This window comes from Athalia rosae, chromosome 5 (genome assembly GCF_917208135.1).
Source record: "Athalia rosae chromosome 5, iyAthRosa1.1, whole genome shotgun sequence".
Classification (NCBI taxonomy): domain Eukaryota; kingdom Metazoa; phylum Arthropoda; class Insecta; order Hymenoptera; family Athaliidae; genus Athalia; species Athalia rosae.
In genome coordinates, this window is record NC_064030.1 from 812,666 (window position 1) to 832,107 (window position 19,442).

At 42.0% G+C, this 19,442-nt stretch overlaps 2 protein-coding genes across 10 annotated transcripts; one reads left to right on the forward strand and one right to left on the reverse strand.

Annotated features, from left to right (window-relative positions):
- Positions 1-287: 287 nt before the first annotated feature.
- On the reverse strand, positions 288-18,202 carry LOC105691302 (gamma-aminobutyric acid receptor subunit beta-like). Of its 6 annotated transcripts, XM_048655692.1 has the most exons (13): positions 17,771-18,202; positions 17,549-17,676; positions 17,206-17,364; positions 16,954-17,129; positions 8,559-8,677; positions 8,359-8,426; positions 8,130-8,275; positions 7,538-7,695; positions 7,173-7,457; positions 6,860-7,093; positions 6,529-6,794; positions 6,276-6,450; positions 2,860-3,055 (listed from the first exon to the last, which is right to left on the reverse strand). In XM_048655692.1, exons 5-12 carry the CDS (start codon positions 8,641-8,643, stop codon positions 6,295-6,297), a joined length of 1,398 nt encoding a protein of 465 aa, XP_048511649.1. In that variant the 5' UTR covers positions 8,644-8,677; positions 16,954-17,129; positions 17,206-17,364; positions 17,549-17,676; positions 17,771-18,202; the 3' UTR covers positions 2,860-3,055; positions 6,276-6,294. The 6 variants fall into 6 exon arrangements, with proteins under 6 accessions (XP_048511650.1, XP_020711067.1, XP_012265131.1 ...); XM_012409692.3 differs by lacking the exons at positions 16,954-17,129; positions 17,206-17,364; positions 17,549-17,676; positions 17,771-18,202 and adding an exon at positions 10,073-11,139 and having other exon boundaries at positions 6,276-6,447; XM_012409691.3 differs by lacking the exons at positions 16,954-17,129; positions 17,206-17,364; positions 17,549-17,676; positions 17,771-18,202 and adding an exon at positions 10,073-11,139.
- Positions 11,554-19,418, forward strand: LOC105691211 (gamma-aminobutyric acid receptor alpha-like). Of its 4 annotated transcripts, XM_012409549.3 has the most exons (10): positions 11,554-12,319; positions 14,633-14,931; positions 16,650-16,717; positions 16,828-17,131; positions 17,198-17,397; positions 17,539-17,626; positions 17,714-17,874; positions 18,190-18,342; positions 18,466-18,617; positions 18,703-19,418. In XM_012409549.3, exons 1-10 carry the CDS (start codon positions 12,273-12,275, stop codon positions 18,917-18,919), a joined length of 1,689 nt encoding a protein of 562 aa, XP_012264972.2. In that variant the 5' UTR covers positions 11,554-12,272; the 3' UTR covers positions 18,920-19,418. The 4 variants fall into 4 exon arrangements, with proteins under 4 accessions (XP_012264972.2, XP_048511646.1, XP_048511647.1 ...); XM_048655689.1 differs by having other exon boundaries at positions 16,828-17,397; XM_048655690.1 differs by lacking the exon at positions 11,554-12,319 and adding an exon at positions 12,332-13,334 and having other exon boundaries at positions 16,828-17,397.
- The last annotated feature ends 24 nt before the right edge of the window (positions 19,419-19,442 follow it).

The window sequence follows — 19,442 nt, forward strand, 5'->3', positions numbered from 1 at the left end:
TCAAAACTTCAATATATCTATGCGCGAATTGTACACCAATGTACACCATGATTCTTTTCGATTGTGGTGATTGAAATTCGTATAAACTTCCAATCGTTCGAGCAACTCCTATGTGACATGCGTTGAATTCGCGACCCAAACTCACCTACCCTCTCAGATAAAGTAATTGTAGTCCCCATGAAACTGTAAAATACATATATTGCCTTCCGAGAATGCCCCGGAAGAAGACCTTCTCTGTGGTCACCGAACTTCCTTGATTCGCGGTGAAAGTGACACGTTCACCGAAATCCATTCGATAAATATAAACTTTATTTACACTTTTGACAGTACATCAATTCTCACAATTACATCTTAACTAGAATGTCTTTATGCAACGCATGTGTGTACCATTCCTTATTCGGATCGAACTTATCGTCAGTCGCGAGGAGTGACTTCAACCAGTAATAACATCAGTGAATTACAAATTCACATTTACTCAGGAGCACGAAACATTATCAATGTTTGACCTAATTATTCTTCCTATCTACTTATCGTATAAATTAATACATTTTTCTTCAATAATTTCCGAATCATTCCATTTGCTGACACGGAGCATGAGCGACTCGAAAAAGTTGTATTGCATTTATTTAGATTTACAGAGCATAAAATCTGCAATATTTCAATGCATCGATACTAGGACCGCTTGAGAATCTTTATGATGTAGTTGTAGACAAGAGTCCTAGCATCCATCCCCCACAGGTAATCGATATGATTGAATTTGGGATACGGAATTTTGTATTTCTCGATGCAATTCGGTAGTTTTTCCGCCAGCGTTGCCACGTCCTGCGTACAGAAAAAAAAGATCAATGGAATAATTTCACCGAAGCCAGTTCAGCATTCGAGGTTTCGTTGCTATAACAAAAAAAATATATTCAGTTAATTGCCTCACAGACCGTTTCGAGCAGTGTGCGGTCAAGACGATTTGTGGCCATGGAGTGCAATTAGTCAGCCCATTCGCATATTGCGCCATCAAGTATATTGAATAACCGCGGTTAGAATACTATATATTCATACCGTGTGCCGCACGTGCCGATAATAATTCTCTACACCTATAATCGGGTGTTGCATACTTTCGAAGATTATTAACGAGATTATCGAAGAACTCTTAGATAGGTCTGGCCCGATATACCCATTCGCGGATTGTACGGTTTCACATTAGGAGTATTAAAGGTTTAAAAAAAATGCTTACGCGAGGATCCGTCATGAAGTCGTTCTCGCTGTAGAATATAGTGACAGGAACTTTGACCTTGCCAAGGTTATACTTCGGTGGTACGGCACTTCCGTATAATTTAAGATTTTCTTCCTTGCCGTAATCGAATTTTCTGAAATATCCTACTTGATGGAAAATTTGAAAGACATTATACGATTGCGGTAACGATCGACGTCAGTCGTGTCTATACTATTCAATTATTCATCGTTCGCCAGAGATTATAATATTGTTGCAAACAACTTATTATTGTGTATACGTATTCTGAATATCCGAATATGCATATATGCATAAGTAATAGATAACTTGTTCAAACTCACCGGACTTCATATTTTGTCCGTAATGAACAATTTGTTTGTACGAAGATCCCGCAGGGAAATGTCCAAATATCAGAGGAAGCATGGAACTGTCGAGTTGATTGCTGCCGAATCCGGCGATCAGGTAAAGCCACGAGGTGCACACACCTTGCGTTAAGGTCCCAGGTGCATTTCTTATGAGAGTACCGAGAGCACGGGCTTGGAGTTTATTCCTTGGGAACCACTGGTGGATATTACAGTACGCCGAACCCCACTGCATCGCATGAAAGACATCATCATCATCCCATTATCATTGTCCTCTCAGAACAATTGCATTAAAAGTACGCGATAACGTTATTATAAACATATTCAATCGATGCGATTTAATATTAATTTCCTGCGTTTTGTTTCTTTATGAATCATACAAAGACGTACGGGTGATCGTTCGCAGAAGAGAATTTGCGAAAACAAGTTATCCGCGTACGATTACAAATAAGAGCAACGATACCAGACCTACGTATTGTGCAGAATTCATTGTGTCCGTCCTGCTCAACACTCATCGTTGAACTAGGTTCGTGTTTTCCGACGATGTACGGCCTAATTTTTCATCTACGCTATAAAAATTCAATCAAAGTCATTCACCTCCATCAGCGTGTACAAGTGAACTACGCACTTGAGCAGAGGACTTCGGTGGTTCGAGAGAAATGCAATTGGCGCGAGACTGATCATAGCACGGACTTTCGCGTTGTACTCTGGCCTTTCGCTCGCCATCACGTAAAAAATGGTAGTACCCTGGCTGTAGCCGACGTAGTACAACGACGTATGACCAGTCGTTTCTAGGATATAGTCGATCATCGATGGCAGATCGTAATATCCCATCTCGTTCCAGCTGCGACGAAAACATGGATTCCGTTATTGAGGAATTACAGTGGGGATCCAAAGAGGCGTGTACAGGGCAAAATACGTCGACCATCTAGTTTACCTGAAGTCCCAAAATCGTCTATCTTTAACCGTGTACTCCTTGTGAACCTGCGAGTAAGTGTTGCCTCTGGAATTTCCAAGCCAAACATCGTACCCGCTGTCGCACAAGGCATAGGCTGCAGAAAAACGTCAAGTTTATAAATAGATCTGCGGATGTAACCGATCGCGCGGACCAAACGCGCTGGAGGCTCGTCGTACGGCCGAACGAACGAATCTATAACTTACCGAGAGCTTTTTGCGGTCCAAGAAGAACAAAGTCCGCGGAACTAGACAACAGACCGTGTAAAATGAGAACGGGTGGTCTGTCCTTTGGTTGTAAGGTGGTCAGTTCTTCTATTCCTACAGTGGGTGGATCGTTTACGTTCGTTTCCGGTTGTTGTTCGGGGCTGGATGGGTATTGCGTTTCCGTAGTCGTGATCGGTATCCTTTCGGAAAGTGGTCGGGGTACACGATGCATCTCGAGACGATATCCATCTTCGGTCCAGGTGTGATGTACTTCCGCGGGATAACCGTGCAGTCTGATCAACTCAGGCTGTGAACCAAATGCTTCTGTATACATTTGTAATCTATCGATCGCGATGTTTTTTCCTCCCGGTGATACGATATTAGAAATACAAGGCTGGTCCGATCGTGTGAACTACGTCTGCAGAATGGGCAAAGCCTTGCCAATAAATAGCAATTGAAACTTTGACCGGGTTAAGCGCGCGAATCATTATCTGTCGCGGATTGCGTCAATACCGAGCTCATAATTATCGTAGTTATGGAGTATGTTATTCGTTAACAGTCACCACTGGAAACAGAACTCGGTATAAAAACACTTTTCAAATGTTGCGTAGCAGTCGATATTCGACTTTCAACAGATTATGTTTACGAACAATGTTCGTTACACTCGTTCGGGATACTACGGCTATACGCATAGTGCACTTGTATAACATAAACAATGTGTATAAAATTCCGACAATTCTATACGTAAGAACAGAGTAATGAAATTTTCCTGCCACACAGGTAGCGGATTGATCGCTCTTCGAAGTCGTAGGTATTGATACCCGCAACCTTCGATCGACCGTTCTCAGGTGGAAACTTTCACACAAATGTCCCATGGGTGAAGAAACCTGCGTACGTCTTTATTCGGCAATCGATTATCAGATAAGACAAGATGAGCCGATGTGGTAATATGTCCCAGCTGCCGATTTGATCGTCGCTAGACGTGAATGACAGGACCCATATTTTCAATCGCACGGTGTGCTTTGTTTACTCGCGTTGACGGATTAGTTTACAAAGCGAATAGGTAGAAAAGAGAAGGGCAAAGGGGGAAAGATGAGGTAAACTGATCGCTGCGCACGAGGCTGAACGAACTGTCAGACTCTCGAGTCTGATTCGTAAATAAGTGACACATGTTGTCTTTTAGAATAGACATTTTTCATTTCAAGGGATAAAATTGTCGAAGTGAAGGTATAACATTATCGTGAATACATACCGTCGTCATGTGAACTTCATCGTGATCCAAACCTCCGGTCATTATACGATTACGAATAATTTCACTAAACGAAAGGGAGGCGGTCATGAGTAGGCTCGATTATTAGTCCTGTATAAATAATAATTTGACGTATTTCGACTGGGATCCTATAATTTCACGCTTACAAATAGAGATATATCTTTTTACGGCACTATCTTTGGATGTAGTAAATCGCCACGCCTCGTTTGAGTCACATATTGCACTAATCACTATTCCACGCTAAAGATTAGTAACGATCGGACGACTATTTATTATCTGTCGATTGATTGATAATTTGCCACGATTGTCTAGCTGTATGTACGTTTCGATTTTGCTGGGTGGAGGTGACGCTTCCCGATGGTTCGAGAAGACAACTTTTTCGGGGATCGAATCGACTAACGTAACACGCCGTAGAACCGCACCGACCGACGACCATCGGGTAACTGATTGACTTTGTCTTGCGTACGCTGCTATACCACCCCTCCTCGGATACCGGAACGCCGTATGCGGTTCTTTCGCAGTGGCTTCAATTTTCTATAGAAAAATGACACGCTCGACGCCGCAGGTCCAGCGCGCAGTCCTGGCAGCGATGAGAGCCAACCTGGGACTGAACGAACTGTCATCAACACAAGGAAGTTATTGATGTGGTGGGGGTAGAACAGCTGGGTGACTTTCGGATTTGTCACTTTTTTAATGCGAAAAATATGTGAAAGAATGCAACGCCACTTGCTACTCGGCGGTAGCTCCGGCATTTAATTGTAGTAGGCGCGCGCATGCAGGAACTATCCACTCGAGGATTACCTGACCTACGCACTACGCACGGTTTACGACTTGGGCATCTCATTCATAGCATCGATTGAGCCGACTCCCCCCCGCCATGCTGCGATTCTTAAAATTCAACATTCGAACTGATTCTCGAATTAAATGAGTAGTTCTTTGTACTACGATACTACGAAATTAAATAAACGCACTTTATTTATAAAACATAATATTCACAGTTCGTTGAAGAGTATCAAATAAAAACGAACGTTTTCTCGACGGACGATATTGATCATTTTTTTCCCTCACCTGTAATGCAGCTATAGATGCGTACGCTTAAAATATTTAGGTATAACATGCTTCCAATAATGTGACCATGAGTAGAACTGCTGCGAAGTTGAACCCTCCTCAATTGCATATTGACAGATCTTTCGACTCGCAGATGATAAAATATAAATTCTTATCACCAAGAATTATGTTACACGCATCGTATCTCTACAGTATAGCTAGACAAAGAATTACATGAACTGTGCATTTTTACCTCTTATCTTGCGCATTTCTTACAGGTATAGCAAGTACATTGATCGGACTAGATAGCGACATGACGATTATCCATATACTATACTGACTATACACATACATATACGTATACAAGTGGTTACAAATCTCCACTATAAAATCGTTTGATAAAACGTTGTTCGCTTGAAACAAAAACACGGTTTTGCATGTACAGCAACTATTGGAACAAACAATACGCGATAACAAACATATAAGAGACCCGTCGCAGTTATAACGGCAATGTGCAAGCTGGTTACATAATACGTTACAGTATACCTATGTACAGCATATAGGTATAACGTATATATATAATAATACTATTTATTATACCTATATGTGTAACGTGTTATAGGAACATGACCCTATTCTAATCGTGAAAACCCGAATTTAAGTATTTCATACACATCCGTCAGTCTACCTTTTACACTTACATCGATTGTTTGAATACTTTGTAAATTTAAATAGGTATTCGTATACATCGCGTTGACAAAATTATTCATGCGTATTAATGTAACGATATATATGTAGAATGCGGTATAGGATAATCGATTATATGTATTTACTTTGCTGTCGGTATCTGAATTGTTTCGCACATTTGCCTTTACGTTAAAATAATTAGTATCTCCTAGATTCACAAATACCCACGTACGCAAGTCTTATATGATTCTAATTTTGAGTATGTGTAGGTATAAGGTGTGTATGTGACAATATCGAAATGTATTCCAGGTCAAAACGCGAAAGAATTATACCTCATGCAGTCTGTTATATCATTCGCGGTCTGGGTCAACGAAAATATTCTATAAAATAATCTCGTATTTCAATATTATACTGCACGTTGAACCCATTGTGTTTAATACGTTTTACTTATACGTGAAATATTCTTGGTAAATCGCGGAGGAATATCAGCAAAATTATTATACCATCAATTTACAAGGAATACCTTATGTTTTTGCTTTCTTCTACAGGACGTAGAAAATCCAGTACACAGCGTTGAACAGAAGAAAACTAACCGGAAATATAATTCTTGAATATTTGTCGATCACGTTAACGTCTTTTATTTTTGGCATAGAAGCTTTTAGCACCGAAGCTCCCCTCCGTAATGCATGTAACACCTGCTGGAGACGAAAGCCAATATTAAAACCATTAACGGTGCGATCGTAACAATTCTATTACGTCATAAATTTCCTTTTCACCTTGGGCTTGTGCTGTCTGTTCCCTCGATACCGAAGACCACTAGTTCGGCAGTGAGTGGTGTACCCAGCAGCCCGTGAGATTCTAAAACTCGGTGGAAATTTGGCAGGATCGTGATCCTTGACTGCCACCCCCGCGATTCCTGAGCCAGCCCCAATTCCCGATCTGCTTCTAATGCTCGGCAACGGCGACATCCTCAAATCCTGGAGCTCGATTATGTCGGCGTCGGTCGCGTCAGCGAACGGGGTGCCGGGTTTACTACCTGCACCTTGAGACAAAGATTGCGATCAGAATATTCTATAGGGCAGGGCGACGAATGAGATCGTTGTATACCAATTTTTGGTGTGGTAGCTGCTTTCTTTTCAGTTCCATCCTTTTTTTTGGTCTTCTTTTTGGCCCTCGCTCCCCAGTAGGTGTAGTTAACAGCGGCGTACTCGAGGAGTGCGGCGAATACGAATACAAAACACATAACGAGATAGATGTCGATCGCCTTAACGTAACTTATTCTTGGCAGGGAACTTCTGACCCCCGTAGATATCGTCGTCATCGTTAAGACCGTCGTAATACCTGAAAAGAACGATGAAAAATAAAACGTATTTATGTTATTGCCGCGATAGCGTGCAATCGCCGTATTATAAGGCTGTACCGAGAGCCACTCTGGCGCTGGTGGCCTCGTGATTTATCCAAAAGCTGACCCAGCTGAGCATCACAATCAAAATGCTGGGAAGATATGTTTGAAACACGAAGTAGCCGATGTTTCTTTGTAGTTTAAAACTAAGGGACAATCGCTGGTAGATCCCAGTAGCCAATCTTTCCTTCCGGTCGTTTGTCTCGTAGCCGATAATCGTGAATTGGGGTAGTTCAGCTTCTTCGACTCCCCGAACGGGGGTCTCTTTCCAGTACATGACGACGTCGAGGACCGTGTACCCATCTGAAGATCATCTTTTGATTAAACACAGATACTGGATCGTCCCAATTTCCATCAATCTAATCCTATCAACTACAACGTACAACTTTCAATCTCGACGGTGCAATTCTGAGAGTCCAATGGATAGTAATGAAGGTCCATCATGCAGGCTAAGGTCGTCGTGAACCTCATACCGTAGGTAACGGAACCGTCGCCGGATAATCGCACCAATTTATTCCGCTCGGTAACATCGTGAAGAAAGCTAGAATTAAAAAAAAAATACTCCAGCAATGGTCGAAATTGAGTAAATTCTTCGGTTCCCGGTTCGTTTTGACCAGCAACGAGCGATTCAAGTAGGAAGCTTTAAAAAGCTTCTCAGTATCAGTAAATAGTTCAGAGTTGAACGTCTCCGCGGTTGTTTTTGGACAAACAGCGGGGACGTAACAGACCATCACAGGCATTCGGAGTTGCGTGGGGTTTGAGGTGTGGAAAACTTTCGATAAACTAGGTCATCCCCGCTGCATAGCGACAACCCCCGCTGCCACCTTCCTTGCCCTTCTGAGTAGCCAGGCTTTGAGAGAACTATTTTGCATGATCTGCGATTAACCCAAATCCATGCACACCGATACCGCATCAAAGTGTTGAAGTATAATAGCGATGTCTGGACGCATTCTCCGTAATTCGAGGAGGACGCACCTATTTTTATCGTTGGCAAAAAAGGTGTCGGGCACCCAGATCTTTTCGGCAAAATCTCCGCTGAGCGTCAGGACTTCTTCTTCGTTGGAAAATGCCAATCTTTCGTCTTTCCAGTATTGATTGAGGTACATGGTGATCGTGTAATCCTGTAATACGTAACACCGGTGAATCAAACCCGAAAGATGTGATATTTTATCGTCATAATTGTAATTGTTTCGCGAAGGCGCACCATATTAACTTCTGATATGGCATCGAAACTGGCGATGGTCAGATCCATCCCCACCAGAAGTGGCTCCCCTGAAAAGATTATAGGAAATGTACATCGACCGTAAACGTTGTTATACCTATACGGAATGATTGGATCGGCGATGTAATCGCGTTAATTACTTGAGGAATTCTCGGTATGTGTAAGAGAAAGTCTGAGCATACCGCCAAAGTTGGGCCTCAATCTGATGTCGTATCCTTCGAGGATCCTGGAAATCGTCTGGGTGACATTTTCCAGCCTATCCGACATCCCCGTGTTCGTCGAGCTGCTATCTTTGGTGCCCCTGTCGATACATATACATATGCATGTACGACTATGTACAAAGATACCCCAGGCAAAGCATATAGCCCCACACATATGCGCATACCGCTAGGGAGATATAATATGTACACCGCTCGAATATTGGTAAATATGTATTCGAGAGTACGTCGATAAATATACATATATGCATATTATAAGTCACGGTACACATATGTATAAAAAGGAATAGATACAAACATGCATCGAAGCATTAGAGGATGGGCGCACGCGCCTCCCTCCCGTTGACATACATAACATATAACTTTTCCATTTATATACCACGTATGTACGAATACATACATACGTAAGGTCCTAAATGATGTTGGTTAATGATATTGATCATTCGACGAGGTGCGGGAAAACGCATTCCTTAAAATGTGCCAATCATTATAACTATTTTGCACAATAGAAGGCTCTGAAAAGAGTTACTTATTCTTCTGTTCGGCGGTAAATAGAACTCGAAATTATAATGCGGGTCAATCGGTCAGTCTAACCCAAATTGACGAGTCATGTGGCACCGCATTAATAATAAGCTTGACCAAGTCGTTGAATACACAAAGATCATTCGTATAAATTGATACTATAAACACCGCTCCTAATTATAGATATACGCATATTATAAATGACGTGTCCACCTAATGATATTAGAGTCGAGGACTGCAGAACTATAGAACTTGGAAGTCCGCTGATGATCGTTATAATGGCTATATTTTTATGCTTCTTGATTACTCTACGACGATAGGCAACGCCGACAAGTTGCAAATATGATACTCCAAGATTCAAACCGAATATATTTTCATTGATCACGATATACTTGGATACGAAATATGATGGACGAACTGAGTCTTTGTGACTGGGTCACTTTGTGCAGCGTTTTAGCTGGTATAGTTATATTTTTTATAATCCGGTACCTGGGGAATCTCGAGCCCGTTTAATCGGCAAGTCTAAAGATCGCTAAACGGTGACAATCACTTCCAAAACTATCAGAGGATCAAAATAGTGGTAGGTGTATGACGTTGTTCCTAACGTGTCCCTATTATTTGGACCCTAAGGGATTTGGAAGATCAATCATTACTCGAGACATGCACACATGCGCCTATCACACGTATATTTCTAGATGATGTTCGTACCTGCACCTGAAACTGACAATGAGCAGACGTTTAAAAAATCGATTCGAACTCGTAAGAGGAAAAGAATATAACTTGACGAGCGTCGGGGTTGACCTCGGGCTGGATAATGAACATCTTGCAATGCACTTGTAAGAGCTCGCGGGGTTGCCAATAAACATGTATTGTGCAATAATCTTTAATCCCGGACCGCATGCGTGATATTATCTATAAAATTGTCCTACAGATATGAATTCGGAGGATATACTCACCCAACTCTGTGATCTTGAGAATAGAACAGAAGAAATACCAGGATGCGAACATGCCTCGGTAACATCTTTTCAAAATATCCACACGCGGGTATTCCGCAATGAAGGGAAGACGATGACTTTCGATTAGGAGTATCTGATACTTGGAATCAAAACTGATCACCCGTTGGGATAACAAGGTGACAATTTATCGACGTGCGGAGACACATCGACAACGATTCATTATTCATTTCGCGCGTCACGTTTCTCACGTCGTCTCGATCAAAAACCCAACTATGAGCTAATGAGCACCGTAAAGATTATACATACATATACCTAGATATGTGCCGCAAATGCATGCCATAAGCCGACTATCTGTCATTTTACTTTTAGTTTTAGTTTTTTTCATTGTCATGGTCTGCACCGTTACGATCTTCGTAGATGATATTGAGTTATTAGCGTTCATGGCAATTATTACGTAATCGGATTTGAGGAGGAAATATCAACAATTTGTGGAATTGTTAGCATACCTCCGTTCTAAATGGACGAAGGAATTTCCATACTTCATCCTACTGGCATGATTGAAATACTCGGGGATGGAATGACGTCGGTTAATCCATTTTGACTAATTATCATCCCGTGAATTATAAATTATCAGATACCTGTCCGGTATTTGTGAATTGGCCGCAAGACCGAAGCGATTGGTTTGAAGGGTACGTGTGAGGATAGTCTATTTTTGTTATCCTTATAATTTATTCTTTCGAGGCACCCCCTGCAAATACCCGCCTCGGAGATGAGATTCCGGTTCTCGCATATCTCCGGAGGGGCATCTCCTCCTTATTACCCTTTCGGATCCCCTCATCTCAATCGAAAACACTATAATATGCTCCGACGAACTCGCTACTCTCCGAGGAACGACGAGATCGTATGTATCGCATACAGATCAATTATTACAATTCTCTCGAAGCACCAATCGGAGCACCTTGGCACCGTGTCTTCCGAAATTAATCCACATTATAACTTTCATCCTCCCACGAGATAGTCAGACGGGAACGTGAATATTTTTTCGACAGGATGACACCGCGGAGCAAACTCCCGTGGACCGTTGAACACGATTCGGGAGGGGATGATCTGGCATCGGGATCTTTCGCGAGGGGATGCGAGCGTGCGCAGGCAGGACAATCGGACGCCACCTACGAGGTAAATGGATGTATATGGTGTACCTATGTAATCTATGCGCCTATATACAGGGTTGTATATTTCTCTCTGTTGAAACGGGGATGCTGTTCACCTTCGTTGATCTGCCTTCCTCACCTCGCGCCATCTGACATTGTTGGTGGAGGGTGCGCTCGAAGTTTACCCGGAAAATGATCAAACAGGGTTGGGGTGTATAGACCATATCAGCTGACGATTATTAAACCATGGAAAATTCTACATCCTTTTGCGAATTGAATAGGTACACGTTGATCGAGGATAAATTGTAAAATTCTTATTCGTACGCGAACAAAATCAGATACATCATTATGGAAATTTATCATTCTCGAAAGCAAAGATCGAATGTCCAATTAAGCGAGCAAATCCCTTCGCCCTTTTACACACCGCAACCTTATGGAATTTCAGCGATTTGTTTCACCGCGCAACACGAAAGCGATCCCATCCGCTGCCCCTGAGTTTCCTCCGACTCATCAATTGTGTCATTGTTAAATAGAATAATGATGTTCCATATGTGAAAAATATGCGAGGCGCTCACGCAGGGTTTGAGGCTATTATAAAATAGAAAAATACAAAAATGAAACACGTGCGGACAAAATACTTCAGCGGAGTTTGCGCGGGAAGTTGGCGCGCCTCCCGAAGATAGGGGTAGTTTTCCGTCGCATGGCCCCCGGGGTTCGTATAACGGGGGTTGTAGCCGCTGTTGCCCTGGGGATCACGGGAAAGACTCGATCCCGAATTTCCGAGTACCACGCGGTTTCATCCCCCAAACGTTCGAAGGCCGCGGTGCAACATCCTGTGAATCGCGGATTACCGCGGTCGCACGTTCGAATACATATACAAATAGCATACGAATTTTTATGCGGGTATTCCATCGTCGAATTCGGGGTGCTAATTATTCACGACTTTCAACGGTACGCGAGAGTTAGACTCTAGACGAAATTAATAAAAACTATCATTAGGTGTACTTCGGCAGTGCGAAGGACAGGAGAAAGAATCAAATCACCTCGAGATGACGACTACGGGACGAGGTGCAGATATTTTGTTCACACTTTTATCGTAAGTCGAATTGTTCTATCAAACTTGCATGAGTAATGATCGTAATGTACGAGGTGGTAGGTATAGCAATGTGTGTATGTAAGTACCTATATAGCATGCATACATCACGTACTACTATTTTATGGCTAGATTCTTTTTCTCTAGCCTAACGCATTCCTCAGCTCCGCAACGTATAGATCCTCCGAAGGATTTTATGATCGTACGTGTAAAGTGTGGAACCATGTTCTGCGGCGATTTATTCGGTCTTGGTCTGTCCGGCGCGTGCAGAATTTAATGGAAAGTGTGAAAAACATACGTCATTATTCGATCTACTTGGCCACGGGAAATAACGAAGAGAGTTTGAACAGTTCGGGAGATATTTTCACGATTTGAGCTGATTTTTGTGCATGACGGTTATCAGGGCAACAATAACTAACGATAGGCGTTCAAATTCCGTTGATAGATTTAACGAACGTTGACGAGGAAACGAGAACGTGACGGAGGTATGAGGATGGGAAAAAGAGACTAGAAGTAGGGCTTGAAACCGCACAACGTCATTTGAAGCGGCATGCTGCTGCCTCAGCGTCTCTGGAGAGCGTTCGATCCTGACTTCGGTTAATAGTACATACCTAGATATACGAACACATACCTTACAATATACGTATATTGTCTACCTGTACATCAAGTATGTATATAGGTTGGTAAGGCAATGGGGAAGACGAAGGGCCAACCGGGGAAGGTCGCCCCGCTTCAGTCTTCCCCGAGGACTGAAATAAGCGCGCCTCAACCGATAAGGTATTAATATCATTTCTGCATCTGCAGGTGCCACGTAAGCAAACCACTAGATCTTGCCAAGAGCGTTATCAGCCTTAAAAATAGCATTATTTGTCATTTGGTCCATTGGCAGGAGCAGCGATCTTGTTATATATTGCGGAAAAATCGGATCCGAATAATCTCCCGTTTATCACGCTCCATTTAGGGGTGAGCCGTCTCGAGATATCCCGAGTTTCGAAAGAGGAGCTCTCCAGGACAATCCGTAAGTGTCGCGAAATTGCAGGATATTTGCGGTACTTACTGGTAATTCTTGCGGTTCTTTTTTTCAACATTTTCCCGAAACTCTAAATTCGTGTTCAATGTAGGTAGGTATGTATTTAAGTACCGCGAGTTGTGGTGGTGAATTCGTCCCTCGAGCCTCGTCGTAGATGTTAGTAAGCGTCCTCATAATCCCTGCATAAGGCAGGTCGAAGTGGAAAGTCTTGGCCGAGTTTTTCAAGTGTTTTCTCATACCTACACGCGAAGAAGGGGTGCCCCTGAGGATATTCTCAAAATATGAAATCATTTATTCATGCATCTACGTTATACTACCATCTGCGAATATGCGATCAGAATAGATAAATATAGTTTTCAATCAGCATCGGCATCGGAATCCGCGATTCTACTGAACGTACGGGGTAACTTCTACGCAATATATTTACACGTACTATACGTACACCGAAGGGAATCGCCATTTGTTCGGTTCACTGAACATGATAATTATATTCTTATACAACGATATCCGTGCGCGCTACGCGAGATTGGTATGGAATTATACGAGGAGTAGTTTGTTCTCCATACTATACGAGATTACACGAATAAATTTTTCCTTTTTGGAAACTCGTTGAATCCACGATGGTAACGCAAAGTCAACACGACTTGCTTACCTCTCGATATCCCGAATTAGGTAGCAGCACGTCGTGATGGATGACCGCGATTATTACAGGCGAAAAAAATCAGAAACGGGTGTCAATTTCGCACTGAGACAAACCCGCAACGGACTGCAAACACTTTTATGGTATCGAAAGCGACGGAATAACCATCTATCTATAAAGCCACCTAGGTATGTGCCGGTTGATGTATATGATACATAGGTGAATGTCGGTTCGCAGTATCGCGGGTTATAGATATATGTAGATAGCGATGTAGAGGAATCTGTTTTCAATAGAAAATCCCACTAGGGGTGGTCCGGTCCACTCGTCGAACATCGAGCCCGGAGTTTCAATTTCCGCATGGCCCATCGTATTGTCTGATAAACATCTAGCCGATCTAGTCATTATTGGTCTACAACCCTGCGGTACGCCCGCGGCTACCCATCCGTCCTCTGCTATTCGCTTTTTACATTCCATGTAAATTTCCGGGTACGGAGAGTCGGAGGTGTATCACCTCTAATATGAGAGCGCCATATGCCCGCATCGTCCGTTGACTCACGTACCCCCTGGTATTTTCATGGCACGCCTGCACTTCGAATCAGTGTCACGATGTCGATATACGCTTCGAATAATTTTGATCATCCCGCAGGTTCGCAGGTTCTCTTCAATCGGTTCATTGTAGATACCATCTTACGACGATTGGCGAACCTCTGGACCCTCTCAACGTCACAGTACTGTCCTCGATGACTCCGTTATCACTCGATAAAACTTATTGGGAGATGAAATCCAATAAGAATAACGTCAAGAGCTACAACGATTCCACGGAAACGCATCGTGGTAAAAAATCTAGAAGAAGTGGCAACGATGTGGTATCAAAAAACATTACGATGGTTCTGGAGAACTTGTTAAAAAACTACGAGAATAGCCAACTCCCAACTCATGGAAAAGGTTTGCACGTATATCTCATAGTTCACTTTGCATGGTAATGATTTTTGTTCTCGGTTTTTTTATTTTTCAATTCTCGCCGTTAAAATGCAATGAAACGACGACGACGACGACAACGATACGAAAATACGAACCTCGTTCTCATTAGGATTGCACCTCTTTATTATCCTTCCGTGGTGTGAAGTAACACGACCCACACAGAAATGCGTATACAAATCGTATGAAATATAGCGTACCACCCAGTGAACTTCTATGCGATCTAAATATACAAAAATATGTGTAGGTATGTGAATAAGACTGAGACCAAAGATATATCCATGCTGAGACTGTTAAAAGAACGGGAACACATTTCACATAAATGCACTTGTGTAGGTGTGATGCACATAAATCCCGAGGCAAGAATGGTTCGCTTATTTGTATACGTCAATACATCTCGCGTTCCGTTTTCGCGAAATATTATATAGAAATATTTGTTCGCCTAATACCCGGCCTTATCTCGACATTTTTTTTTTTCATAGCTGCAGTATTTCAGATTCCTGTTTTCTCTTTTCACTTAGTTACACGATGGTAGAGCAAAAATGCCTGTAGGCCGAAATGTTCTACCATCTATGGTTCTACAGACTTCTCACGATCGGTACTGATATTGCGCGAGCATGAAATTGGAGGCGGGCCAACGACACGGAAAACGATTGGAAAACGGAAAAATTGGTTTTGCTGATTTCTCGCTCATTTTATACGATTCCTTGTTAACGAATAGCTTAGCAACTTATCTTCGTTTGATTAATCAAGTCAAGTTCGATGGGCGTGTAATCGCCGCGAGAAACGATTTATAATTTTTTTTCTATGCGGGAATACGACTTATTATAATGACGTTTCACGCAGATTCGCACAAACAAATCTGTATAGGATATACCCATGTGATGGCGTGCTCATATATGCCAACACATGGGTATGAAAATTGAGGTACCTATACATTTTTTTTCGGCTAAAGCTGTGTTTTTCATCTGGTCGTATTTTGGCCCGGGCAATATTTCTTTAATCATACCAGAGTAGGCGTAGCGTATATCAGCTCACCCAGTCTATATAGATGCCCGAATTTTTGATTCACAGAAATTCCGGAAAGCCCTCAGACTCCTTGGCATGCAATCAAAGGATATCCGCACCTGCATATTACGCATATTATGTACCCTCATACCTATACCTAGAATTACCGCATATGATTTATTCGTCATGCTCGAACTACTCAACAAGGTCATGCCGGGGTTGCGATTTTTAAAAAACGCTGAAAGTTCGTGTAGACTTGATATCATTGTTATCACCTCACGAAACTTCCAGCTTATATTATTAGTACCTTGACCCTTCAAGATCTATCACTCGAACGTTGATCAATTTTCAAGACTCGCTTTCGAAGGGACCATTTTTCTCACACACACTGTCATCATACTACAAAACTCTTAGTGGGAGACACAATTTTCTTTCAATCATATACGTGACGGATCGTTCGATCAGAGGACAGAAACATCGATCCGTCGTCGTTGAAAGTTTTGACGCTTGTAACTTGGCAATTTCAAGAGCCAATTGATCAGTTTCCGATAAATATGTCCCGCACCCACCTGCACCTCGTTAATCCCTCGGACAACCGCGGTTTCCCCTCTTCAAGAGGCTATCAAACAATAACGATTTTCAATGCCATAATACTCGTAAATCGCGATACATTGCAGGAGCACCCACAGTTGTACGAACGAACATACTGATCAGAAGTATGGGACCTGTATCGGAACTCGATATGGTGAGTTTTGTTGATTATACCGGACAAGATTTTTTCAAGCAGTACGAGAGAAAAAAAAATTATGGAAGATTCAGGGGATGCTTGGAATGTTGTGATCCTTTTTTTTTCAGGACTATTCCATGGATTGTTATTTCCGACAGTATTGGCGAGATTCGCGGCTGAGTTTTTTGGGGCCGATAAAATCTCTGAGTCTTAGCATTAAAATGTTAGAGAGAATCTGGAGACCAGATACTTACTTTTACAACGGCAAACACAGCTACGTCCACACGATAACCGTGCCGAACAAACTATTGCGCATCTCTCAAGACGGTGACATCCTCTACTCCATGAGGCTAACGATAAAGGCGAAGTGCCCAATGGAATTGAGAAACTTCCCGATGGATCGTCAATCTTGTCCACTGATTTTAGGAAGCTGTAATTCAAAATTATTATTAAAAAATTTTACCGAAACAGGATTTTTGCAAATGAAACTTTTTCTAGACGCTTACACCTCGAGGCAATTGGTGTACGAATGGCAACAGGGTGCTTCGGTCAACTTTGTTCCGGGTATGGCGCTCTCTCAATTTGACCTGATGGGCTCACCTTACCGAAACTTGACGTTCGCCAGACGAGAGGGGGAGTTTTCGGTATTGCAGGTGTCTTTCAACCTGCAACGTCATACGGGTTATTTCCTCATCCAAGTTCGTAATATAGACTGGCAGCTAATTGGATAACCGCCATTGAATAACTATAAGATCCATCATTCCTTTTTAATCAAGTCAATTATTTATTCTTATTAATGCGAGAACGATCTAGCAACTAATTTAATCTTCGTGTGCCAGGTTTACGTACCATGTGTGCTAATCGTTGTGCTCAGCTGGGTATCGTTTTGGATTCATCGGGAAGCGACCAGCGACCGTGTGGGGCTGGGTAAATTGGTCATCACATATACCTATGAAACTCTTTACAATCGATTTCGTCTGGAAAGATTTGGAGAAATGTAATTCCTTTTTATAGGCATAACGACAGTACTAACACTGTCTACTATAAGTTTGGATTCACGCACCGACTTACCAAAAGTTAAATACGCCACTGCCCTAGATTGGTTTCTGCTCATGAGCTTCGGTTACTGTATCGCTACACTTCTGGAATTTGCCGGTGTCCATTATTTTACCAAGGTAAACACCTGTTCTTCTGAATGTACGATTATCATATACGGCTACTTTACATTCATATATTCTGTCTAGTGTACGCACTAGTAGTAAACTAGTATAGTGTCAGCTGCCCATACCGGTGATAGATACATAATTTTTGATTTTATCCAGACAAATTATAAAATTCCTGTTTCATGACTGAATGATAATGTCATCGCCTACAAGAGATCTCACGCTACATGATTACGGAAATACATTTATAAGTAGCTCGCGCTTAATGTTTTACACCTTGCGAACTTTTTTTTTTTTAATTTCTGTGCCTTGATTTGATTTTGGCAGATCGGCAGCGGAGAAATTTCAATCGACGAAGATGATTGGGATGATGATATGGCAAATATTCTCAACACGCCGATCACGGAATCCTGCGGTTTACAGGCCGTTCATTCAGCGTCCTCTAGACGTCGGGGTTCCCTCATTTGTCCTATTTACAACGTAATAACTGTTGCGAAATATCTGAAATATTAAATGCGATTCAACATTCGAAATCCCAATAGCTTGACACCTTTCTTTGCAATACCTTCTGTCATAAAATAAACTTGGGCTTACGTGAAACAGAATCCTGTGGGCTGTACTTATGGATTAGGGATGAACGGATCTCCACGAGGAACTCCTAAACTTACGACGATGGAAAGGCAAACACAGACTGAACTGAGATTGCCGAAATGGCGACAGTTTCTCTATTGTTTGGCCGGTGACGATGGATTCAGGTAAGGTTCAAATGAAAAGTGTGTCATACTGTACCTATTCTACAAACATACATCAATAATATATCCAATTTTTTTATTATTGCAGACGTCGCAGGCAACGAGAGGCTGCGGCAGAAGGTCATCACCGCCCTGGAGAACGCGCCGAAAGGCACATTAATAGTGTTTCCTACATCGACAGAGCAGCCAGGGTTTGCTTTCCCGCCTCATTTGGGGTACTCAACGTCTGTTACTGGGTCGTTTACGTGACATATCAGGAAGAATTCAAGTGGCAGGATCCGCCGATTGCATTTTTCAATCATTGAAGCGCATCTCGCACATGTTGCGTCACTATAATTATACCATTCAACTCGTAAGAAACTCGATTAATTGATGCTGCAAATGTACGTACATACATGCGCACATCCATGTCATATTTGGTATACGTACATGTATCAAACACACGCTTACCTGTATGCTTGAAACTTATATTAGATAGAATAAAATAGGCTGCAAAACAACCGCATTATGATGTGCAAACATATGATATTCGAACCTGATTCCTAAAATAAATTTCTGTTTCCATCTAGTAAGATTATTGCGCACTTATCAGTTCAATTTCACATTATGTGCTATGTCGTCTAGATAAACAAGAAAGCATATACACCTTGTACAATATTGTGTAAACTGTGTATTTGCCCATAGATGTATGAAATTTCACGCGTAGATTATTATGATCACAGATACTGTTAACAGTTCTACACTATGTATGACGATTGAAAAAATAATTCGAATTAACCGAATAAAATACCAAGTCACGCTTCAAATTGTTTTACATTGGTTTCACTC